Here is a 24,839-nt window from a genome sequence, read left to right on the forward strand (position 1 = left end):
CCCGCCGGGCGGCTGCTGCCGCTGACACTCGCCCGCCCGAGCCTCCCGAGGCGGTCGGTGCTGCCGCGGCTCCGCGACCATGGACCGGCTCAGCGGTAAGGGGGACCGGGAAGGGACCGGACCGGGCCGGGCATGCCCTAGTCCGGCACGGGGGGGGATAGAGAATGAGTCCCAGTCCCGGGGGGCTGGGGGTCGTGCGTTCCTTCACAACCGCCCGAGACCTCACCGCACCGATATGGGACCGTGTCCCCAGGTGCCTTCACCCCCCACCATCCCTGCTGCGCGGGGACACAAACAGTGCCGTCTGGGGGGCAAACCGGTGCCACTTTCCCTTTGGTGGCCAGATGGGTGAAAAGCCAGCGTCTTGTAAGCACTTGTTATGGTCGTGGAAAGGAAGGTGACTGGTGTGTTTCTAGATGAAGTTATTGGGATCCCGAGGGTTTCCCCAGCTGGGGTCTCAAAGCCATGGAAGGCCTTCCCTGCTGGGAAACTGTTGCGTTCCTCCATGAGTATGATTCCCGCCTGCAGCCTGTGGCATCGGGCTCACGTAGCTGTGAGGCTTTGATCTGGGATATGAATAAACCTGCCAGGGTTTCGAGCTAACTTTGCAGAGAAGGTCCTGGCTTTCTGCTGGGGCTAGTGGGTCCCTGGACAGCAAAACAGAGAGGTTTTCAGGGGGATTGCTGCTGCAGAACAGTGGAGCAGGTGCTGACACGGTGTAGCACAGGGGTCCTGGCCCTTGACTGGTCCTCAGAGGTGCTGCAGCAGCACCAGCCAAAAATGACAAGAGGAAGGCCAGGGGCATTGTTCCAGCTCTGCAGGCTGGGACCACGCTGAAGTCCCAGGGTGGTTCAGGCAGTGCTGTGCCTGCAGCTCTGGGTCAGCACCAGAAAGACCCCAGGGTCAAGAGTTCCCTTTCCCGATGTAAAAGGATGGGGTGGTGTTTCCGCAGGGGAAATGCAGCATGAGGAGAATGACTCTTGGGCTGCTGCTTGCAGTGTTGGTGCTCAGAGAGCAGTGTCAGTGACCAGCAGCCCAGGAGAGGACAGGGACGGTGTGAGGGACAGCATTTTCCATGTCTGTGACTTGCCTTGCCTGCCTGCCTGCCTGCCTGCCTGCCTGCCAGCCAGGGGTGCTTTACTGGCTCTGAAGGAAGGTCCTGTTGCAGGAGGAGGAATGTTATCAAATGACATATGGTGCCAGAGTTGTTCTTCAAGGTCCCAGAGAACCTCACTAATGGAAAGAGGGGAGAGCAGAGGGTCTCAGCTTCCCTGTTCTCTTGCTGTGTGAGCTGTGAGATCTGTTTGCATCCTGTTTGCATCCCAGCCCACTTCAAAAATCAAACCCAAGACCTCACTTCAGGGAAGGGCAGGAATTTCCACACATGCTGTGGAAACCATCCTGGAGCATTGTGGAGATGGGCCTGGGCATGGTGCAGCCACTCCATGGGATGGCCCTGCCAGGGAAGAGCCACTCTCCTGTTTTATCCCCCTTGCTGGTGCCTTCTATGGTAGTGGCAGCAGTGCCTGCCTGCTTTTCTTTGAATGCTTGTAATGAATTGCTCTTGGCACCTGAATGGCTCTTTGCTAATGTAAACCTCCTCCAGACCCTCGTGCTCATCACCCAGAGCCACTGAATGCCTCTGGGGGCTGTGGGTTGCAGAGGGAAGGTGTGGGTATCTCACCCAGTTCCCTCTCCCAGTCCAAGGGGTGCTGGGTCCAGTGGCAGGTGGGAGCTCTGTGCCCTGTTCCCAGTCTCTGCCTGCTCCCTGGCATCACTTTTCTTCACCTGTAGCTCTGCTTAGCTTCTTATTTGAAACTTCATCACATTCTGCTCCAGCTGAACCTGCTGCCTTCCCCAGCAGGCTGGGCAGCATCCTGTGCAGGGCTAAGTTCTACACCAGTGCCTAGCCTGGGAACTGGTGCTGTGGGCTGTTTGCAGAGTTGTTTCAGGTTGTGCTGATGAAGAAGTGTATGTGTGCATGACTTGGGAGATGATCTGTGCCAGAAGCCTTTGCTCTAGGAGGGCTGGGCTGTCTCACAGCTTCTGCTCATTAGTGATTCTTCCCTGACCTTTCGTGCCACCAGAATTTAGGTCTTGCACCAAAGTTATCTGGGGTTTAAATCCAGCAAAGCCAGTGGAGATGTGTCAGGGATAAACTTGGCTCCAACTTGCCCACAGGAATGGGGAGGCCGCGGGGTTGGTGGGAGGGAACCGGGATCATTCCTGACCTGCTGGCGGCAGGAATCCCACCCGCCCTGCGCACGTAGCCCGGTGGAAAGGGGTGCGGAGTGGGTGGGAAACAGAGATCGGGCCAGCTGTTAGCACGCCGGGCAAGTGCCGAGCTCTCCCCCGCATTGCAGCCATTCCATCTCCTGGAAACTGCCCGGGGCCATCGCCTCTTTATAGCCACCAGCCTGGGGGGACAGGGGCTGAGCCCACCGCCGGCTGCACCATCCCCACGGTGTAGGGCGGCCCCGGGGGTGGTGACACTGAGTAAAGCCGCAGGCGCTGGGGATATTTTTATCCTGGATCTTATAAATATTCTTCCATGTGCCCCCATACCCTTAACTGGGGGTCTCGCTGTAGGTACTGGATCGGGTGGAACCAGGCTGGCTGTGCCGGAGGGGCACGGACCTGCCCTGCCTTGCACGTCGCGGGTGCCGGCTGCGGGAGAGGGAAGGAGCGGGGTTGGTGCCCTTCCCAACTGCTGCGGGGTAGTGTTCTCCAGCCAGGGACCCTGGGGACTGTCCTATCTGCTTTGGCTGTCTGGAAAAACCTGCCTCTTTCCCGCGTTTGCTCTTGACCTGGAAATGCTGCTTTCCGGTGCAAATGTGCTGAGCCGCGAAGCTGGTGCAGCCCTGACCGTGTGTCTGAAATCCTCTGCCGGCAGGCAGCTCTTAGCCCAGCCCAGGAAAACTTTGTTTAAGGTTTTGAAGAAGTTGTCTCATCCCAAACAGTGGGAAGGCTTTTCGGAGGAGGACAAGGAGTGAAAACTGGGCTTGACCCAAGATTTGCCTGTTGTTCGGTAGCCAAATAACTTGCTGGAGACAGTAGATAACGATTTAGCAAAGTGGAGGCTTGAATTGATTTCTGGCATCCCGGAGTCATGTCCTAACCCATTAACCCTTCATTACATTAGCTGCTGTCTCCTCTGGCACAGCTGAAGCTCTCTACTGAGGAACACACACCTTCTTCTGAATATAAGGAACCTATTTTCGGTGAAAATTAATGGCACAGCTGCCAGTCCCACAAAATATCTATTAAATACCACTTTTCCAGGACAGTCGCAGGACATTTTGGTTGGAAACCTCCCAAGGAGCTCTGCATTGTCTCTGCCAGCCCTGCTCTGCTGCCGTACTAACAAGGGGCTGGCACCCCTGCCAGGGCACCCATGGGATGAATAGAGCAGAGGGAGGGCATGGTGCTTCTACCCACAGCCTGCCTTTCATCACCCAGTGAGTGCATTTGGGGAGCTCAGGTCCCTCTGCAGATACTGCACTGACTGTCTGCAACCTCCACAGTGGGGAAGGATGAAAATAACTTCTTTGCCCACCCCCAGGCTGCCCCCATGCCTCAACTGTTGCACCCCCTTCCATTTTTCCTCCTGATATGACTCCCTTCACATCAAAGGCAGGCTCTCTGGCAAAGGAAAACACTGACATTTCATAACCATTTGGAACAAAACCAGATCTTTGCTTCAAGGGGTTTCCATGCTTAAAATGCTTTTTTTTTTTTTTTTTTTTTTTTTTGAAGTGGGTTTCATGTGTGTGTGATTGTAGAAGTGATAGGAGGGAGCTCAGGGAGACTCCGGTATGCTCTGATCACTGGCAATTAGCAGGAGATCTGTAAGGAGCAGCTTAAAGAATGGCTTTGGCTTTCTTCTGTTTTGTTTTGGGTTTTTTTTTCAGCATTAAAACCCCCCGACTTGGTAAAGAGGAAACATCCCCTTTTTGGCTCCTTGTCCAGTGGGTTCACCCTCTCGTTTTTATGTGGCCCCAGTGTCACTTAATTCTTTGGGAAACCAAGGTGGGAATGGACAGAGCCAGGAATAGAAGTTAAATAGGAGCAGGTTTGATAGTTTCATTTGTGTCCTGCAGTTAAAAGCAGATGCAGTGAATCAGTCCCGGAGCTGATGGAGCCATCAACAATAACAAAAGCATTTGCATCTTTCCCTGTGCTCAAGCTTGCCAGCCTTCTGGTTTTCCTGCCTCTCTCCCCCTGCCCCTCAGGGGTTAAGCTGGTAGGAAATGCTGTGACCAATGGCCTTGCCTCTGCACCTGAGCTGGGCCAGGGAAGGAAACGGAAGGGCTGTTCTCAGCTGAGAAAATACCCTTATCCTGCCCTCTAAGGGTCCTCCAGGCCCCTGCCCCCAAACTCAGAGACCCTCTGCCATGCCCTGCCTGCCCCAACTCAGGAACATTGCTTCCCTGGAGGGATGGGGGCTGAGGGGGCCACTGCGAGGGTCCCAGTGGGTAGGGGGAACCTGTGCATGGCAGAGCTCCCAAGCTCCTGGGCATTGCTGGGGTTGGGGCAGGGATGCTAACACAGGAGGCTGAGTGCTGAGCATTTGTCTCCCTCCCCCCAACTCCATAGGGATATTTTCCCTGCAGGTGGTTTCTTCTCCCACTACCTCTGAGAAGAGGGGTCTGCATTGTGCCTGAAAGAATTTGGGAAAGTGGAGCTGGCTGGTGGCTGATCCACCAGCTCCTTCCTGCAAATCCTGTGCCCTCCCTACCCACACCCTGCCAGGACAGGGTCCCAGAGTCTCCTCTGCTTCTGAAGGTCCAGGCATAACTGCCCACTGGGACTCTTCCTCCCTGCCAGCTTCCCCATGATTTGCTCTTGTGGGTATTGTATCTAAGATGTTTTGGACCTTGGCTTTGGGGAAGGAGGATGTACAGGTCACAGAGAGCAGCCTTTTGAGGTACAGAGAGCTTTCTACCCTGATCAGTCAGTGGGCACAGGGTGGTGGGGAGGGCAAACCCATGGGAGAGCTCTCACTGGCACCAGGGTGCTGAGTCAGGGGGTTTCCCCACTACCCTGCCTGCAATCAGCTGTAATTCCTTCTGTCCTGGAGGCTGAGGTTTGGTGGAGTCAAAGGACTACAGAGAAGTGAGAGCTTTGGGTCTCCCAGCTCCAAGATAGCAACAGGTAGGAAGGTGTGACCTGGGGAGGCTTCCCTGTGCTCTCCCTGCCACCAAGTGTGGCCACAGGTGGGGACATAGTTGTGGCACCAGTCCTGGTACCACAGGGGAATTCAAGCCAACCTGCTGCTTCCTGCTCTGCAGAGTTTGTTTGGAAAAGGCCAACACCAAAATTTTGGTTGGAGAAAGCAGAGTTTATTCTGGGTTCTGAATAATCCTAACATCTCCCCTTTGGCTGAAGTGTTGCTTTTTTTTTTTTTTTTATATACATTACTCAGCAGGTTTGTCCCTGCCTGACTATTCCTTTAAAGGGCATCTCAAACCTCTCTTTTTCATTCAATATTTAAACGTGTTCTCCAGCCAGCAGCCTCTGAGCCCTGCTCCCAGGCTGGCCCGGGCAGACCATCCCACCAGAGACCCACCGAGACTGGCACCCAGTTCTGACATGTAACCTGGAAGCTGAATCTGGTCTGTGCGTTTTTGCAGAGCTAATCGTGTTGATTGGGCTGACCTGTGGCTAGAAACAACTTGTGCCTGGGGCTAGAAGCCCCCCGGGGTACAGGGTAGAGGGAGGGGGCTGCCCATGCCCGGCTTGGGGGCAGGAGCACTCAGCAATGTCTCATCTGGGTGCTTTTATTTGCTCGAGTTCTTGCTGTGCTCAGCAGTCGGAGTGGGTGATCCATAAACCACTCCCTCCTCCTCCTCCTTTGGGGTGTGGGCAGCTGCAGCCTTTTCGGGTTGGAGGCAAAACTTTGCTTTTGGGGAGCTAAAGCAAACTGTGGCAATCTTCTTCAGGAGGCAGAGAAAGGACTGATAAGGCTGCAGCAGCAGAGAGGGGAGACAGCCCCAGCAGCCCCTGGAGAAGGAAGGGTTCCTGCAGCAGTGTGGGGCATCAGAGGGTCGTTATCTGCCTGGGTCACAGGAGATGTTTGTGGATGATTTAATCAGCCTGTTAACTATTACCTGCATCACTTGTGAAGCTGCTCTGCTCCAGTGTGAGCTGCTAAGAGGGAGGACTTACCCCTACAACCCGGAAAGGGCTGCTCTGGCGTTTCCTTACAGCAGCAATGCCACTTCAGAGAGCTTTCTGATGGCCCCTGGCTCTGCTGGGGGCTCCCTGGGGAGGTGACACCCTCCTGACCTACTGCCCAAGGGGACTGGGGTGCCAGGCAGAGCATACAGGGCAAGGGTGCTGCAGCTCTGGGCATGTGGTTCCTGCTCCTGGAGGGGAGATTTTCCACGGGAAGCCATGCTCCTAGTGTGGGTGTCACCAGAAGAGCCTCCACCCAGCTTGGTACCCCAGCCCTGGGCAGCAGCTCTCCCTCAGGGCCATGCTGCAAGGGGTGTGAAATTGGCATGGGGCTCGCTGGGAGGGGAACCCCTTTTTATCCAGTTTCTCCTTCAATCCAGTTCTATAGGAAAAAGGCTTCACTGGCCACACAGCAGAAAGCAATGGTTTCTGCAGTGTGCACTGGCAGGGGTGTGAATGCAGGTGATAATCTTTGCCCTTTGCAAGCTCTCTCAACCTGTAACACTTCTCAGTTCAGGACTCCTGTTTTCATGTATAAGACTGTGGGGATGATGTGAAACTACCTCCCCTCCGGAAAAAGAGTGTATTGGGATGGGGATGTTTGAGCTCTGAGTCCTACAGCTGATTCCCTCATGCCCAGGCTCTCACCACTGTCTGGGTGCACTGGGCAGAGCACCAGCCCCAGGCCTGCTCCTCTTGCTCTTCCCTGCTTTTTGGGGGCACAGCAAGGACTCCAAGAAACTGTTTCAGCACAGAGGGCCAGGGTGAAGCAGGAGGGGTCGGGGACAGTGTGTTGGAGAGCTTGGCTCTGCCTCAGAATGGACTTGCTGCTCGGGCAGTCTGTGCTGAGATGGGCAAGCAGCTAGGAGCAAGGCTGTGTGATAAGGCTTTCTGCAGAGCTATTTATACAGGAGAGACAAGCTGCTGCTGGCAAAGGCACCGGGCCAGGCATGGGACCCTTCACACAAGCACTGCTGAAGGCAGCTGAGCTGGCTGTGCTGCTGGGGCCATGCTGGGAAATTAAATCCCCCCCCCGAGCTGCTATCAGCACTGGGGTGTGTGTCTGGATCAGAGGGAGCCACAGATGAAGGAGGCTCCGCAGGCACAGCCAGGGCAGCCTTCTTACTATTTAACCTCTCTGATTGCTCATCTCCCCCTCTCTGGGCTGAAGCAGGACAAAGGGGCCCTGCAAACCCTGTGGGCTCCTTCGTGTAAGAAGAGAAGCCACTGGGTGACTGCACCAGCAGAGAGAGCTGGTAGGGGACCTCCTGCCCTCTTGAGCAAGGAGGTTTCATGTTTATCTCCCAGGACTGATTTTGCAGGGTTATCAGTACTAGTTTCTGTATGCTCATGATGATGAGATCCCTGGAAGATGTGTGTCCTTGCCCTGCCTGCTGCAGCCTGGGTTGGAGGGGAGTGGGATGTGCTATGGGGAAGTGGGGAGAGAGCAGGGAGGTGCCAGGAGCTTGGGGGATGAGTTAAAAGTTTGAGCTCACCTCGTGCTCCACAACGCCCAGGGATGCTGCAGCACCTAAACTGGGAGCCACTGGGGGAGCAGGGATGGCTGCCCAGGCCCTGGGGCTAACATCAAGGGGCTTAATCACAGTGAGGAGTGGGAAAAAGCAGTGGCTGGGGCAGTTGGAGGGCAAGGGAGGGTGGAGGGCTCCTGGTCATGCCCGAAGAACTCCATCTCCTGCTGACATTGTTGGATGCTGAGTTGGAGACGCTCTGCTCATCTGCCTCACTCAAGGGGCCCTTGTTTCCAGGGAGGAGATGATTCATGTGCATCCAGTGGCCCCTTAGCAAATCTTCCACTGTTACAGGATGTTGCCAGAGCTCTAGTGTTATCATTAATGGTTGCCTTTTCTCTAAAAACCCTCCCGACTGGAGCATGCCAAGTCTCTCTGTAGCTGTACAGGCATCCCCACTCCTAAGAGGAGGTACTTTCCAGACTGACATTCCTGGCCCCACCAGCCCATCCCAGCCCTCCCAGTTTGCCCCACACCCAGCGCAGCTGGTGATAGTGATGGTGATGGTTGGCTGGGAAGCTGCTCCTGGCTGGCAGGGATGCCCTGTTCATCCCTGCTGCCTCCCTGGGGCTGAGCACTGCCCTTCCTCCTGCCTGCACCGGAGGAGCGGTGGCCGCAGGCAGTGTGCAGGCAGGCAGATGTCTGTCCTCCTGTCTTCTGCACAAAGGAACAATTCTGGGAGCACTGTGCAGCTCCTGCCAAGGCACTTCCTCACCGGCTGTGCGCCTGCCTCCTCCCCATTGGAAGGAAACCTCCTTGGGAATGGGAATGGGAACAGGAACTGCCCTGGGAGCTCAGCTAAGAAGAGCTCAGGAGGCCACAGCCTTCCTTAAGGAGCAGTGGTGGAGGGAAAGCTGCCCCTTCCAGGCTGGGAAGCAGCACGCTGGGCCTGGAGGGGGCTGTCAGCACCCACATCACTCCTCTAGTGATGCCCACGGCTGGTGCCGGGGCAGGAGGCTGTGGGGAGGCAGTGAGGTCTGGAGGCACATCCCAGCACCCGGCTGCTCCTTGTGTGTGGCTCAACATCAGCCCATAGCGAGGGAAGAGCAGCTTCTGTGCTGTGGGCAGCTCCTCTGGCAGCACGGGGTCTGTTCGTGCCACAGGTGGGTGACCTCCCTGCAGGGCTTCTCCTGGGGCATCCCCATCACTGGTGCTGTAGCCCCCGGCTGTGCCCCCCTTCCCTGGCCCATGCCCCACCTGTTTATGGCAGCAATAAATGTTTGTTTGCTGCCGGTGGCAGCTCTAAGCCACCCTGCGCAGGCAGGCAGAGTGTCCCGGGGCCCTGCCCGCCCCCAACAGGAAGGATTTATTTTTGCTGGGTTTTTATTTTAGTTACAAACAATGACTGTTACTCCCAGCATCCGATTTCCCCTCCGGCTTCCCTCGCCCCCAGCCTTCACCTGGCTTGGGAGGAAGCCTGGTCCGGGGGCAGGAGGAGGACGGGAGAGCCACAGCCACAGGATGGGGGGGATAGGGGGGGGTCCCTGTGCACCTCCCACTGCAGCAGCATCTTGGTGCTGTGAAGCAGCATCTTCCCTCCCTTGGGCACTTCTTTAGGCTGTAGACTGGCTTTGCTTGGGGTGACAACTCCACGTACATTGCCTTATCCTTCCCCCTGCAAAAGCTGGGTCTGTACACCAGGAAACTGCTTTGGCTTGGCAGGAGCCTCTTCCTCCTCCTCCTCCTCCTCCTCTTCCCCCTCTCTGCAGGTTGCTGGAGCAAGACTTGATTTTGGCTTCTGTGACAGAGCAGAGGCCGGGTAGGGGTAGATGGGCTCTGCAGCTGCAGGCTGCTCCCAGACCCTTATCTGCACTGTGGAAGCAGGTCCCTGAGCAAGGGGAGCACTCGTGGGGTCTAAAAATAGAGCTGGCCTGGGTGCAGGGTGGAGAGAGGTGTTGGGATGCTGGAGGGGACACAGCTCCTCTGCCAGCATCATGCTTGGTGCTGCATCCAGGGCAGGCTTTAGTAACAGAGGAAATACTGCCCTATTGTCCTGAATGTCACCAGTGCCCTGGTGCTGGTTCCCTGGCTCACTCCATCCCAGAAGAGCTGGGTCCCTTCTGTCCTTCCAGCCCCAGTTAGCTAATGCTAAAGCCATCTGCTGCTTCAGTTCCTGGCTTTCCCAGGCTCAGAGACCTCACTGACAACTTCCCAGCAGTGGGACAGGCTGCAAACATGGAGAGGAGTGAGTTTCTGGGAGGGGAGCCTGGCAGCCTTCCCTGTCCTGGGATGTCCTTGTCCACAACCTGAGCCCAGTGAAGTGTTGCAATCCCACAGGATCGCAGTTGCAAGAGAAGCCCCAGAAGACAGCAGCAGCTGGGAGACATTTGTCAGTAGCAGAGGCAGGCATGAGGGTGGAGGTATACGGTGAGTGAGTTGGTGGATGGGGGACAGAAGGTCCTTTTTTGGCTGTCACCTGCTCAGCACCTGTGTCTGTTCTGATGCTGTGCCACCTTCCCCCCAGGAACTTTCTGATGTCCTGCTGCTGCCTCTGTGCCTGGGCTCCACAATTTCATGCCATGGTTTCCAGAGCCCCCCAGGGCAGGGTTGTGCACCCACACCAGTGCCCAGTCCCCTGCCCACCATGGCTTGGGCACAGCCACCAGCTGGCACGGGGTCTGTGCTCACTCCCGACACCTACTGCAGCCCTAACGCCATGGTCCTTGCTCACCAGGTGACCTTGAATCAGTCACACCATCACCTGCTGCCCTCCACACAGCAACCCTGGAGCAATCTCCCCTTCCTTCCTGCAGCCACCCCATTAATGTTATTTAGACTGGAAGCCTAACGAGCATAGGAAATTAATTCCTTTTGCCTCCGCTCCCCTGGGCAGAGGCTCGGCTCAGCAAGCCATGTGTCCTCCTGGGATCACAGGCCTCTTTGACTGCCCTCCCTTCCCCTCCCCTTGTATTTTGGAGGATGTTAACAAGGGAGATGGAGGGGACAGCTCAGCTGGGGGAAACAAAGGCGTCTTCAGTGCTCGCCGTGCTCCGTGCACCCTGGCTCAGCGCTGGTGCTCGGGGTGTTGCTGATGAGCTCACCCACTTGCCATGCCGGGTCACAAACCTCCCTTATCGGATACTCTCACTTCTTGTGTGCAGTGGGGTCTCCTCACCCCCCCTCGCCACCTCCTTTGTTACTATTAATAGCAACCCACTTGCCCTTTTGTGCTCAGTTGGTCTGAAGCCTTGACCCAGGAGATGGAGGCTGTGATGTGAGATGCCCTACACAGGGCAGGGGATGGAGATGCTGGTGAGCACCGTGGCCTAGGCTTTGGTGTGCTCTGGGAAGCTGATGAAGGGAGTGTGTGTGGTCCCCATCTCTCCTGTGGGACCTCATGGCCAGCTGAGAACCAGCAGAGGTGGCAGGAGGATGGCTGTGTCCCTTGATGCTTGCATGTGCTGCGTGCACAGGAGGGGATCTTGCTTTTTGTCCCAGCTGCTTCCTTGCTAGTCCCCTGCCCCACAGAGCCCTGCAGGGTGAGTGTCTCAGCCAGCCTGAAGACCACCACCACATCACTGAGCAGGAGCTTGCACCATCCTGCCTGCATAGCACTCTGCAAACATCCCAGAGAGGATCTTCCCTTCTTCTCTCCTTTTCTGCCTCTGCAGAGTGACAAAGAGAGGACCAGGGGAGCTGAGTGCTTACCCTCACTCATCACACCCAGGAGGCTCTCAAGTGGCCAGAGCAGGTCCCCAGCCTGGGAGGTGCATGCTGAAGAAAGGCAGTGAGATGAGCATCAGCAGGATATGGGTACCTTGGCTGCTTGTCTGCTGTGGGATGATTTTCCAGCTGAAGGATCAGGCACCTCACTCCCCCTGTGGCTGCCCTCTCTCTCCCCATGGACTAGGGGATGCTACCAGCTCTTCTGGCTTGTTTGCTCCTTCTGGAGATGTGCTGAGGCTGTGCCAGGGGACTACCTGTCCTGGTTTAGCCTGTGCAAGAGAGATGGGTGCTGGCAGAGCTGCTCTTACTGAAAGGGCTGAGGCTGCTGTTTAGCTTGGCGCTGGGGAGGAGGAAGCAGAAGGTCTGTGGAGATAGAAGCCCATCAGCTGGGGCAGCAGGAAGAGACTTGTGAGCTGCATCCTGCCTCACATCCTGGGGAGGTGGTGATTTGGGGCTGGGCATTTTGCCTTCTTGCCTGGGGGCTTCTCTTGGCCAGGCACTGCTCTGCATCAGCCCACTCATATTGGGTTCCCTTTCCGCTGAAAGCCTTTGAAACAGGAGTTGCTTTTACTGTGTTTTCCCTGCTTTGGGCAGCAGTGCCAGCCTGCTTCCCACCAGTCTCTCTCCATGCTCGGGGTTATGGCCCACAGGGGTGGAAATTGAGACCCAAGATCCTGGGTCAAATTTGGAGCAGCCCAGATTTTGATGGGTGTTGGGCTGAGTGGATGTGGAGTTCAGATAGGGCCCAGCATAAGCTCTTTAAAGAACATAATTAACAAAGATCTCACTAGCTGTAGCAGCACAGCATGCTGCCTGTCCCTTGGGAAGCATGTCCCAGCCCAGCTCTGCTCTGCTGGGCCCCTTCCTCTGGCAGAGCCTGGAAGGGCAGTGATGGAGGCAGGTACACTGGCAGGGTGCTGGCAGGGCATATGCTCTGCTCCCCTTTCAAGCCATCTCCATCAGTCGGCACATCCAAGCTGCCTCTGTGGTCACCTCTGGCCTCTCCTCCTGTCCCTGGAGACCCAAAGCCAGCTGCACGCCTCCTCAGCTGCTCCATGCTGACTTTTGGTTGCTGCCAGGAGCAGGGGTCCTGCTCATGCTTGCACTGGAAGGAACTGCAGCTTTTTCTTTTTTTTTTTCTTCCCCACCCTCTGTGGGCTCCAGAGCAACAGATTTGCTGGTGTCCCTGAGCTGGGCCTCTCTAATGCAGGCACTGGACCCTGCAGGAGCTGCCCTGGATGCCAGTGGAGCTGGGCAGCTCTGTGGTCCTGTATAAAACAGGAGCTTGGCTTTGCATCCAGCTCAGTTTTGTGTTATCATGCTCTGAGGAGATAAGGTACAGGAAGAGACCTGGGCTGAGGATGTCACTGCATGTCCACGAGAGATTTGGAGTCCAGAATTTGCCTTGTTCAAGTCCTCCCCACCCATCCCATCCCTGGCCAACCTGACTTCCCAAAGCTGTTGGTCACCTATTGCCAGCACTGCAAATGTTGCTTTCAGGGATGAATTTTTTTGTAGCCTTGCTCTGCCACACAAACACCCAAGTGTCTTCTGGAGCTGCAATATGCTTTTGCTTCATGAAAACTTGCCCCTGAATCACCCCATCAAAGACAAGACCCACAATTGTGTGCGTTGTGCCTCTGAAGGTGATTGGTAGGGAATTCTCATCCTGCTTTTTCCCTATCTCTCCTGCCTGGTTCTGTCCCCAGGCTGATGCTGTGCTCAGGTTCAGCAGCCCAGGAGCAGGCAGGTACTGGGATTCCCACACACTGGAAAGCAAATGAGCAGTGGCTTCTGGTGCAGCTCCTCTTTGCCAAGATTTCAACTACTCTGAGCCCTTCTGCCACTTCTGGGGCTGTGTGTGTTGGACCAAGGCTCAGCTAACACAGAGACTCTCCCATCCCCTCCCCAGACATATTTCAGGTGACTGTGCAGGGCAGAAACTGTCCCTTGGAGCAGTGACTCCAAGTGGGGTGGCCTTGGAGCAGTGTGGATGAGTGGGGATGCCAAAGGGCAGGAGTGACAGCAGGGCAGAGGAGCTGCTCTTGGTGAGCATGGGGATGAAGGCTCTAAACTGTGTATGGGGACCCTGTGGAGGTGGCACTGGGCTGGATGGTCAGAGGTGGTCTGAGTAGAGCAGAGGAATATGAATGTCACCCAGCAGGCAAGGGGTGGGAGGATGTCTCCCTGAGTGGTATCACCAGTTGGCCCTGAAGATGGCATCTGGGCTTCCTTTCCTTTCTTCCTTCCTTCCCTCTGTCACCTCCCAGTGCCTGTCACAGTGAGGGGGCACCAGCAGCTATGATGCACTGTTGGTTAGGCAGAGGTGTAGTTTTATCTGTGTGGAAAAAATACATGTGCTAAGCCCTTTGATAGTGGCCCAGGAACCCTGCAGAGCTGGTGTTTCCATTCATGCTGTATCATGGGGTCTGTGGGCAGGTGGGAGAATTTGTGCATGAAAGGAGCATGTGTGCACAGCCATTGCTGGGCCAGCTGGGAAAGATCCCTATCCTGGGATCTTCCAGCTTTTCCAGCCCCTTCTGCCTTGTCTTAACCACAGCACCACAATGGCTGATGTTTTTTTTCATGCTTTCCCCAGTGCTGGACCAGCTCCTCCCAGAGCTCAGTGTCTTGCTCAAGCTGTTGGACCACGAGTACCTGAGTGCCACCACACAGGAGAAGAAGCTGGCTGTCTCTACCATCCTACAGAAGCTGCAGCCACCCCCAGGTCTGTGTCCCACTCCTATGGTGCCCAGTGGCTGTCCCGAGGGAAGTGGGTGTCCCCAGGCCAAAACAACAGCAGGGTCAGGACAACCCTCTGCAGGGCAGGGATGAGCTGCTTCTGTGCCCAGCATCTTTTCAGCCTTCTTGGGGAGTTTTGCTCCCTATTCTTGCTTCCAGCCTTCTCCCTGCTATGGGCACAGGGGCTGGCATCAGCCCTGCCATGGCTACAGGGGGGCTGCTCCCTGAGGAAACACTGCTTTGCAAAGGTCTTACTGACACCAGTTTCTGCTGAGCTCAGGAGTTTCCACGGGAAGGCTGGGAGGACCATGTACCTGGGGCTTCCCTGCTTTCCCACCTTCCTGCCCTCCTGAGGGAGCAGCATCATCCCTGGGGGTTCCTGCTCCAGAGGAGCTCCCCATGATTCCCTGGGTTGGTGTTTGTGGGGAGGAATGTTGGTGCTTGCCCTGGCCACGTTGCTGACCCCCAGGCTGAGAACATCCTCTTGCTCCCAGGGAAGGATGTGGACTACATGTATGTCAACACGTCGTCCCTGAGCAATGGCACCAGCTTTGTGGAGTCTCTCTTCGAGGAATTTGGTAGGTGTGGGTGACCCAAAGTGACAGGCCAGAGGTCACACTGTGTGGATGCAGTGCTGGCCCTGGCGTCCCTGCTGAGAAGCAGAGGCTCTTGGGGTGCCCTGGGGGAGGAGGGTGAAAGCTGCATCCTTGTGCCTGGGGTGGGCACTGTCACCCCAGGTGCCTGTTCACCCTCCCCTGAGGGAGGGGTGGCCATGGTCTGTGCACACCCCAGCCCAGCTGTGTTTACCAGCAGTGTCCATCTCCTAGCACCTTCCCAGTGAAGGGCCAGGGTGCTTGCCTTGAGGGTCCCCTGAGGGCATGGATGGGAAAGCCAGCTATGGGGTTTCCTTCTCCCTTTACCCTCTCCACTTACCCCTGGGCAGACTGTGACCTGCGGGATCTCCAGGACATGCAGGAGGAGGAGGGGGACAGTGGTGATGGTGCTGGCTTGGAGCTGGCGAGGAGCCAGACAGCAAAACTTGTAAGTCCCTGAAATGGCCACCAGCAAAGTCTGCTCTGTACCTGCCCGGGGAGGTGGTGGTGGTGGCTGGAACCCCTTCCTGTCCTTTGCTGTGACTCGTGACTCTCTCTGCTGCCTGGCTCATGCTGGTGGTGTCACTGCTGTAGGTTTCTGCAGATCCCGCTCCACCACTGCCCACCACTCCCCCACCTGAGGATTACTATGAGGAAGCTCTGCCCCTGGGTCCTGGCAAGGCTCCCGAGTACATCACCTCCCGCAGTGAGTCCTGCTCTGGGCTGGGGCAGCAGGAGGGTGGAAGGAGTGTGGAGGGATGCCCACTGCATCCCTCTACCTGCCAGCCCATCCTCAGTGGGTGTGACAGCTTGTCCTGGGGAAGGAAACCTCACTGCTCCCACTGGCATCACTCCTGTCCTGCTTCCTTCCCATCCCTGTTATTGCAAGAAGCTTTTTGCTCTGGCTTGATTGGGAAGAGGGTGATGGGGAGAGGTGGGAGCCACGGAGGAACTGATGTTGAGATGCCCTGGGAGGGTGTGCTTTGCTCTGCCCCTGCTCACAGGCTCACCACTCAGAGCATCACTGGGGAGAAACCAGAAGGAACAGACCCAGCTGCCATCTGCTTCCTCCACAGACAGCTCCAGCCCCCCCAACTCCATCGAGGATGGCTATTATGAGGATGCAGACAGCAATTATCCCATCACCAGGATCAACGGGGAGCAAAAAAACTCCTGTAGGTATCTGGGTGCCATCGTCAGGGAGGGGAGAGCTGTGGCAAAGTCCAGCCCCACAGTGGGGGCTTAAGGGCTGGGGGCCAGTGGAGCTGAGGCTGGAGAACCCTTCATGTGTTAGTCAGAGGCTGCTAGGCAAAAACCAGGGAACATGGAGTGCTGTTTGTCATGCCCTCGTGTAGCAGAAGGGATGCAATCAGTGCTGTGTCTGTCACTTGCATGGGGAAGGGTTGTCCCTGCCCACACAGCTCTTGTGCCCTGCATGAGCTGCCTCTGCCACAGCAGGGGAGAGCTGGGGCACGGACACCACTGTGGAGCCCTGCTCCTCCATGCCCCACGCAGGAGGAGTGGGGCAGAGGGGCCAGCACATGATCCTCTGTTGCTGGGAGAGGGTTTAATCCAGGCTTTCAAAGGTTGAGGTTTGCAAAGAAATAAGCCAGCCCAGGGGTTTGGATAGATGCATCTGGGGCTGGTCTGTGAGCATCCTGCCTGGTTTGGAAGGGAAATGGAGGTGGCTGAGGTCAAAATGCTGCTGTTTTCAGAGGGTGAGATAGTCTGTCCATTACCATGCCCTGGCTCTGTGCTGGAGCCTGCCAGGCATGGAAAGCCCTGGCAGTGTATGAGCATCCCCAGCAGGCAGGGCCTCAGGGTGCCATCTGGGGTGACTCCCCTGCTTCCTTCCAGACAATGACTCTGATGCGATGAGCAGCTCTTATGAATCGTATGAAGATGAGGAGGAGGAGGGGAAGGGGCAGCAGCTGACACACCAGTGGCCCTCAGAGGAAGCCTCCATGAACCTGGTGAAGGACTGCAGGATCTGCGCTTTCCTGCTGCGCAAGAAGCGCTTTGGGCAGTGGGCCAAGCAGCTCACCATCATACGGGATGGGAAACTGCTGGTGAGTCCAGAACTCAGAATCACAGAATCAGACAGGTTGGAAAGGACCTCTGAGATCATCAAGTCCAACCCTTGATCCACTAACACCATGGTTACCAGGCCATGGCACTGAGTGCCACATCCAGTCCCTTCTTAAAAACCTCCAGGGATGGAGAATCCACCACCTCCCTGGGCAGCCCATTCCAATGCCTGATCACCCTCCCCGTAAAGAATTTCTTCCTAGTATCTAATCTAAACCTCCCCTGGCAGAGCTTAAGTCCATGCCCTCTTGTTTTACTGGTAGCTACTTGGGAGAAGAGACTGACCCCCCCCTTGCTCCAACCTCCTTTCAGGGAGTTATAGAGAGTGATGAGGTCTCCCCTGAGCCTCTTCTTCTCCAGACTGAACACCCCCAGCTCCCTCAGCCCTTCCTCACAGGACTTGTGCTGGATCCCTTCACAGTCTCCTTGCCCTTCTCTGGACCTGCTCCAGCACCTCAATCTCCTTCCTGAGCTGAGGGGCCCAGAACTGGACACAGGACTCAAGCTGTGGCCTCACCAGTGCTGAGTACAGGGGAAGATTCCCTTCCCTGGACCTGCTGGCCACACTGTTCCTGATCCAGGCCAGGATGCCATTGGCCTTCTTGGCCACCTGGGCACACTGCTGGCTCATGTTCAGCTTCCTGTTGAACCAAACTCCCAGGTCCCTTTCTGCCTGGCTGCTCTCAGCCACTCTGTGCCCAGCCTGGAGCTCCCCACTTGGCTGTTGTGGGGAACTCGTGGGGAACAGAAATCCACTGGTGGGCTGGGAGAGAGGTTCAGTCCAGGCTGAAGAAAAATAGCAATATGCAAGCCAAGACCCTGACCTAAGGCTGTGACTGCCCCGCAGAGCACGAGGTGGGGGTGCCCTCTCCTCCCCTGGAAGCAAACAGAGGGCTCTCCTCTTTTGGGACCCCCCAGGGTGAGGGGGCATACCCCCAGCCCTCCAACCCTGGGGCTGCTGCAGAGACCGAGCCACCTCCATCTGTGGCCCCTAAGAAGGGATCCCAGCTCTGCTGGACGACACAGCAGCAGGACGGGCCGGGTTCCAGCCGAACCCTGAGCAATTCCTTTTGCATCCCTTAGTGCTACAAAAGCTCCAAGGACCGTCAGCCACACGTGGAGGTGCCCCTGAGCACCTGCAATGTCATCTATGTCCCCAAGGATGGGCGCCGCAAGAAGCACGAGCTGCGGTTCTCGCTGCCCGGGGCTGAGGCGCTGGTGCTGGCTGTGCAGAGCAAGGAGCAGGCTGAGGAGTGGCTGAAGGTACTGTGGCTGCCCCCATGCTCCCCTCTTTCCCTGGGGGGCTGCAGACCACTCTTGGCATCCTCCCTGGCTGGGGCAGGGAGGGGTCAGCCCTGGGAAAGGTCTTGCCCCTCTGGAAGGGCTTTGCTCCTGTCTCTCATCAGCTGGGGAGGCTGTTCCAGCTGCTTCCCAGAGCCTGGGTGTCTCCGGTGCTGATAGCCCCTGCGGGGTGGGGATGTTTGCTCTCCCCTCCTCTTCCCTGTGGCCCTTTCCTGCTTTTGTTCATGGGCAGGAGGAGGGGGCCGTGGGTGGGAAAGGAGCCTGTGTGCACACCACAAACCCGGCTGTTACCCCAAACATGGGAGAACGGGGTCATTTTACATGGTCTGGGCAAGCCACCCTCTGCCTGTCTGTAAAATAGAGGTCCTGTGCTGGCAGGATGACTGTGTGGCTTGGCACCCGAGTCCTGCACCTCTGAGATTTCCAAGATCTTTGACCAAATCTGCAAAACTGGTTGCAGCTTTGAAGGGGCTATCTCCCTAGATCTTGTGCCCTGAGCAGGGCTTGGTGTCCTGTTCTCCAGGACCTCTTTCCCTGAGGTTCAGCCTGGCTCTGGTTGCAAAATGAGAGTGTGCTGAGCCAGGGAAAGTAACCCTGGCCCTCGGGTCAGTTTTGTGCAGCTGCTGGTGGCTGTTTCCACAGGTGATAAAGGAAGTGAGCAGTCCAGCAGCAGGTGGGATGGAAGCCCCGACCTCTCCGGTGATGCCGTGCAAGATGGACCTGGATAAGGTGATGGTTTCTGACAGCCCTGCCAAGGTGTTGTGGGGGGCTGCTGTGGCCCAGCTTGGGGAATGAGGGCTAGCAGGAGCACAGAGCTCCTGATGATGTGTGGGGGCCCTTTCCTATCCTTGCATCAGGTCCGCAGGGCTCCCCTCGCACTGGGGGAACATCCCAGCCTAGGGCAGGAGAGATGAAGGGCAGACAGTGGCCATCCCTGGGGGCTGTGCAGGGGCTCACTGTTGACAGCATGCCTGCCTGCTCCCCCTGCAGAGGCTGTCCCAGGAGAAGCACACCTCTGACTCAGACAGCATGGCACCAGGTGAGACCAGCTCCCCAGCAGCCCGCAGAGAGCCCAGCGAGCATGGTAAGCCAGGCAGGCTTCTGGTGGTGGGTACCACAGCCAGGGAGCATCCCCTCCTGGCAAGGGGGGATGCTGTGACATGTCACAGGGGCACACAGCTACCCTGTTCTCTTTCCAGGAAAGGGCAAAAAGAGTGGCTTGGCTGACCTGAAGGGCTCGATGAGCCGGGCAGCAGGGAAGAAGATCACCAGGATCATCAGCTTCTCCAAGAAGAAGCCATGCCCTGAGGACACACAGACCTCCTCCACTGAGGAGGACATCCCCTGCTGTGGTTCGTGTGGGCCAGAGCAGAGACAGGGCTATGTTTGCATGAAGCTGGGAGTGATGGGGAGCTGGCATCCTTCCCCCCAAACTGGGGAGCAGGTGGGAGGTAAAGGGAGGGTGGCATGGGGACAAGCTCACTGGGCTGATGGAGAGCTGTGACTCTCCCTTGGGATACAAAATGGTGCTTGGTCCTGGCTCTTCAAATCCCCGTGGTATGTGGAGAAGGGGTTAGGGGTCACCTCTATGCCCCAGAGAACAGGCTGGGGTGATTGTGTGGCACTGAGCTGGCACCTCAGCTGGGTCCAGGGAGTCTCGGCTTGCTCTCTGTGAGAAAACTGAGGAATAGAAATACTAAATGAGTAGGGAGCCATGTCATAATGTATGGGCAGCCATGTCCTGTTAAAGACTATCCGAGGTCTGTCTGAGCAGCTGCTGAGACCTTTCCCTCCACCCTGCCACCCCCCAGGCTACCTCAGTGTCCTTGTTAACCAGTGCTGGAAGGAGCGCTGGTGTCGCCTGAAGGGCAACACCCTCTACTTCCACAAGGACCGTACTGACCTGCGGACCCACGTGAATGCCATCGTCCTCCAGGGCTGTGAGGTGGTCCCTGGGCTTGGGCCCAAACACCCCTTTGCCTTCAGAATCCTTCGCAACAAGCAGGAGGTGGCCGCGCTGGAGGTGAGCAGGCAGCAGGATGGGCAGGGTGTGCTGGTCCCCTGAGGGGCACCATGGGGATGCATCTCCTGTGATCATCAGTGCCTGCATGCAAGTGGTGCCTTATTTTCTCCTCCCCTGCATGCTAGAGAAGCACAGAGCCATCTTTTGGTGAGCTGGGGTTAGCTGCACAGGCTGGAGGCAGGGAGCAGGCTGGCAGGGCTGAAGAAGGCAGCGGGCAGCTGAGGGGTTGGTTCTGGGACCTCCAGTATCTGCTCATGTGCTTTCTTTTGGACCCTCCTAAGCTTTGCATGTGCTTTATGCCAGAGGACCCTTCTCTGGGAGGGGCGAGGGGATTGCGAGGGGCTGGGAGCTGGGCATGGACCCTAACCCTTTCTCTCTCCTGCAGGCAAGCTGCTCTGAAGACCTGGGTCGCTGGCTGGGTCTGCTTTTGGTAGAGACAGGCTCCCAGACAGCACCAGAGGCCTTGCACTATGACTATGTGGATGTGGAGACCATTGCCAACATAGTGACAGCTGTGAGGCACTCCTACCTGTAAGGATGTCCTCCTGCTGTGCCATGGGCTGGGCAGGGGCTGTGCTGGGGGCAGAATGTTGGGCTGGGGATGTCTCTAGGGATGCTCCCTACAGGAGGCATGGGCTGAGATACTGTGCTCTGATCTCGGGGACAGCCAGCATTCCAGGGGCTGGTGGTTCCCAAAGCAGAGCAGCTTCCCTCAGACAGGATGGAAAGGTGAAAAGTGTTTCATCAATGCTGATGGAAGACTTATGGGATACGTGCGGTAGGGTATAGTGGGGTAGGGTACAGCGCTCATGAGTGAAGCTGGGAAAGCAATGCAGGAACCCCTCTGAGATGGAGGGGCTCTCTGGGGGGCTGGCAGGGATGTCTTGGAAAGGAAGACACCATCCCTCTTCCCACAGGTGGGCCAGCTCCTCCCAGGACCACCAGCCAGACTGCTCCCGTGTGGTGTATGATGATGTTCCCTACGAGAAGGTTCAGGTAAGCATGGATCAGAGGCTCTCCCTTTCCCATCCCTGTGGCCACACTAGAGAAGATGCCCTGGGGAGCCTTGGCCAGGCCACAGTGGCCCTGTGGGTGTTTCAGTACAGTCTCTCTCCTGTCCCTGCTGCAGGCTGAGGAGGAGCCGGAGCGGCCAGCGGGAGCCCAGGTGAAGCGCCATGCCTCCTCCTGCAGCGAGAAGTCACGGAGAGTGGACCCACAAATCAAAGTGAAGAGGCACGCATCAAGTGAGTGGGGGCCCTCAGCCACAAGCCACAGTGAGGGGACCCTTGGCCAGTGCTGGAGGACACTGTTCCTCCAAGGGGATCTGGACCCTTGGCTGGGGCTGGCCAGCTCCAGCACCCAGGTGATGGCTTGCGCTGTGCCAGCTCAGCTGGGCTGTGGGTGGCACTGGTACAGCCAGGGCCAGAGTCTTCATGACAGGTTCTTCTTGTGCATGCAGATGCCAACCAGTACAGGTACGGGAAGAACCGGGCCGAGGAGGACGCCAGGCGATTTCTGACAGAGAAGGAGAAGCTGGAGAAGGAGAAAGCATCGATCCGCAGTGAGCTGGTGTTGCTGCGGAAAGAGAAGCGAGAGCTGCGGGAAGCCATAAAGGGCAGCACGGGTAGGCTGGTGCTGTCTGAGCAGTGTGACTGGGAATGCTGGAAGGCTCTCGGGGGAGGAGGGCAGCAGAGCTGTGGCGGGATGGGGACACTGGGCTGGCAGTGGCATTGCTGTCCGTGACCCAGGCTGGCTGCAGTGCGCTGCTGGGCTGGCAGCCCCATCTAGCGTCCCCCGCCAGGAGCATGGGTGGCTTGTCCCTGTCCCTGTCCCTTCATCCTCGGGTGAAGGCACTGAGCCAGTTGCACTTGTGCAAGCAGGGACGAAGCTGCAGGACCTGGAGCAGAGGGTGGCAGTGCTGGAGGAGCAGTGCCGGGAGAAGGAGGAGCGACGCGTGGACCTGGAGCTCAAGCTGTCTGAAGTAAAGGAGCAGCTGAAGCAGTCGCTGGCAGGAGGACCAGCCCTGGGGCTGGCTGTGACCAGCAAGGCTGAGAATGGGGTAACTATACCTTCTTCTCTCTGATGGCTCCAGCTTCCCCAAGCAAGCTTGCTTGGGGTGGTGGTGGGAGCAGCACATGGGGAAGAAGGGTCAATCCCCCTGCTTTGTCCCACTGTGGATAGAGTTGGGAAATAGTGGTTTAGGTTTAGCCACATCTGTTTTGGCCTCATGATGGTTTCTGCTTCTTCTTTTTTTTTTTTTTTTTTTTTCTCTTGTCCTTGCTCCTAAATCTTCCTCCTTCTTTCTCATGCTTTTCCACAGGAAGCTACAAACAAGCCAAATGGGACCCCCTCGGAGCACTTGGTCCCTGTTAACTGTGCATCTGAACTGAGGAAAAGAAGTCCCTCCATCCTCCCTTCCAACAAGGGAAATGTGCTGCGGAAGGCCAAGGTCCAGCTTCACTCCTCTCCTTCCCAGTCCCTTGGGAAATCTCATCCTTCATCCCATCCTCCTTCCTTGACAATAAAATTTGGGGACAAGGGACGCTCCTTAGTCCAAAAGCAGGGGGTACTGCCAGGATGCCACCAGGCTGGCCCAGCTTAGCAGCTCTCACTGCTGGCATGAGCCTGGCTTGCAGGGTGATTTGGAAGGTGCAGGGCTGGGTGGGCAGGGGGGGAAACATCACCTCTGTGATGACCAGAGCAGCTGTGACCCCAGGCTTTGAAGATGCTGGGGTGATTCAAAACTCCTAGTAGGGTGGGATGCTCTCAAATGACTAAATGCTCACTTCTCCAGCAATGTCTCCTCAGACCCTGTTTTTTTTTCCTTTCTGTGCAGGAATGGGAAAAGAAGCAGACTTAAGCCAGGCTGTGGGAACACCCCCCGAGCCCCTGCCACACACTGGGGCTCACAGAAGAACTACAAGCCCGCTTTCTCCAAGGTGCCAGGAGGGTGCTGGGAAGGCATCCAGGGAGAGATGCCCTCCCACACCCCACCACTGCAGCACCAGCTGCCTTGTGGGCAACACTGTGAACCATGGGGAAGAGGGGGGACGGGGATTTGGGGGGGACGGGTGGGGAAGGGGAGTCCTTTGTGGATCAGGATCACATACTACTTGGGAAACCCATCTCTGAGGGGAGCCTCACCTCGGGCCAGGAGATTGGCACAAAGTGTATGTGTCCGTGGTGGTGCAGAAGGAAGAAGAGCCCAGGGGCTGGTGGTCAGTGCTACCCAGCAGGTGCTGCGATTTATCAAGATCAGCATGTGCCAACCTGGGGATGCTGGAGGCCAGGACAACACTTTCCAAAGCAACCACGGACTTGTAGGGGATTTTTGGCTGCCTCAGTGTTGGGGTTCATGAGCTGCTCATAACTGGACACTTCAGAGAAGCCAATCGTTTGCCCTGCTCACTGCTCCCAGCTCTGCAGGGTCTTATCTCAGGGTTCCTCATGTTTCAAGCTCTCTGTCCTTCACCAAGTGCCCTTGTCCAATATTTTCTTCTTGTCCTTCAGGCAGTAAGAGTGAGGGCATGCTGGCTTCCCTTGGGAATGAACAAAGCTCAAGTAGCAGCATTTGAAAAAAAAAAAGTAACAGTGGATACCTTTCACCCTTGCTTTACATCTTAGAAGAGCTGCAAAGAGCTGGAGATGAAGGCAGCTCTTGCTCTCACTGCCTTCCCCCCATGGCAGCTGTATGGGGAGCAGGGAGAGGGATGGGACTGTCTCCTGGCCAGCAGCACTTTCACACTATTGCTCCTGCAGTCAGACACAGTTTGCCAAGGCATGTGGTCAAAATGGTGCAGAGGAAAGTTTAAAAATTAAAAAAAAAAAAAAAAACAACCCAGTGCTTTCAAATGAGGGGGACTGAAATTAAAAAGAGGAATGAGGGAAGGTCATTTAGCACAGGCAGTAACAAGGGACAAGAGTAAAAGGAAAGACACAGACTTTTGTGGCAGGAACAAAGCAGCAGACCTATCGCCCACTCATGCTCACAGCTTCCACAATTACCTTTGCTCACTCTTTCAAAACCCTCTTGTTAGTAGCTAGGTAAGCAGCTTTTAATAAAAATGCTGGCACTGGTATGCCTCTTCCCCTGGCTGGAGTAAGGATGGTCGGCTAAACTGCTGCTCAGAGTGAAATGGCCCAGGATAGGTCTGGGGTCTGGGGCAGTGGCTGTCGAGGCAGGCAGGCTGGACAAGTCCTGTACACCAGGTTAGTGAATGAGGTGATTTCAGGGCCATCAGCTCAGCTGCTGATGGGGCTCCCCTTCTGCCAGGGGCGAGGTGCAGGGAAGCCCAGTTCCCCACAGTGCTCATCCTCTTCTCAGCAGCAGCTTCCCTGTTGTCACTGCTTCTCTCCACCATCCAGTTTCACTTCAGAAATGGTGAAAAACGCTCTCAAAGCCATCACCTCACACACTAACAAAATGAGGAACCTGGGGGCAGAAATAGAGCTGGACCATCACAGCATGTGAGAGAACATCACAGAAGTTTGGGTGGGAAGGTACCCTAAAGATCACCGAGTCCCAACCCAGGCAGAGACGCCTCCCACGAGCCCAGACTGCTCCAAGCCCCATCCAACCTGTCCTTCAACACTTCCAGGGATGGTGCATCCACACCTTACCAGGACAACTTGTGCCAGCGTCTCACCACCCTCACGGTGAAGTTTTTATTCCCTCTAAACCTGCCCCTCTTTCCATCTGAAACCATCATCCCTTGTCCC

General features: G+C 56.5%; 1 protein-coding gene across 2 annotated transcripts; it reads left to right on the top strand.

The window, feature by feature from the left end:
- Window positions 1–23,957, top strand: AFAP1L1 (actin filament associated protein 1 like 1). 2 transcript variants are annotated; one of them, XM_071758369.1, is made up of 19 exons: window positions 1–95; window positions 13,972–14,100; window positions 14,609–14,692; window positions 15,058–15,155; window positions 15,302–15,413; window positions 15,784–15,882; window positions 16,565–16,776; window positions 17,879–18,058; window positions 18,740–18,826; window positions 19,088–19,181; window positions 19,297–19,449; window positions 19,909–20,120; window positions 20,506–20,651; window positions 21,038–21,116; window positions 21,250–21,364; window positions 21,580–21,744; window positions 22,001–22,179; window positions 22,441–22,569; window positions 22,957–23,957. In XM_071758369.1, the coding sequence occupies exons 1-19, from the start codon at window positions 80–82 to the stop codon at window positions 22,978–22,980; spliced, it is 2,313 nt and encodes a 770-aa protein (XP_071614470.1). In that variant the 5' UTR covers window positions 1–79; the 3' UTR covers window positions 22,981–23,957. The 2 variants fall into 2 exon arrangements, with proteins under 2 accessions (XP_071614470.1, XP_071614469.1); XM_071758368.1 differs by having other exon boundaries at window positions 18,740–18,853; window positions 22,957–23,111.
- Window positions 23,958–24,839: the final 882 nt, after the last annotated feature.

The sequence above is a fragment of the Heliangelus exortis genome, chromosome 15 (assembly GCF_036169615.1).
Source record: "Heliangelus exortis chromosome 15, bHelExo1.hap1, whole genome shotgun sequence".
In the NCBI taxonomy this organism is placed as follows: Eukaryota; Metazoa; Chordata; class Aves; order Apodiformes; family Trochilidae; genus Heliangelus; species Heliangelus exortis.

Excerpts from the sequence above, each read along its gene's own strand:
- AFAP1L1 (XM_071758368.1), top strand. Across the intron at positions 14,101-14,608 it reads GAAGCTGCAGCCACCCCCAG|GGAAGGATGTGGACTACATG; the intron begins GTCTGTGTCCCA and ends TCTTGCTCCCAG. Across the intron at positions 21,745-22,000 it reads AGCCATAAAGGGCAGCACGG|GGACGAAGCTGCAGGACCTG; the intron begins GTAGGCTGGTGC and ends TTGTGCAAGCAG.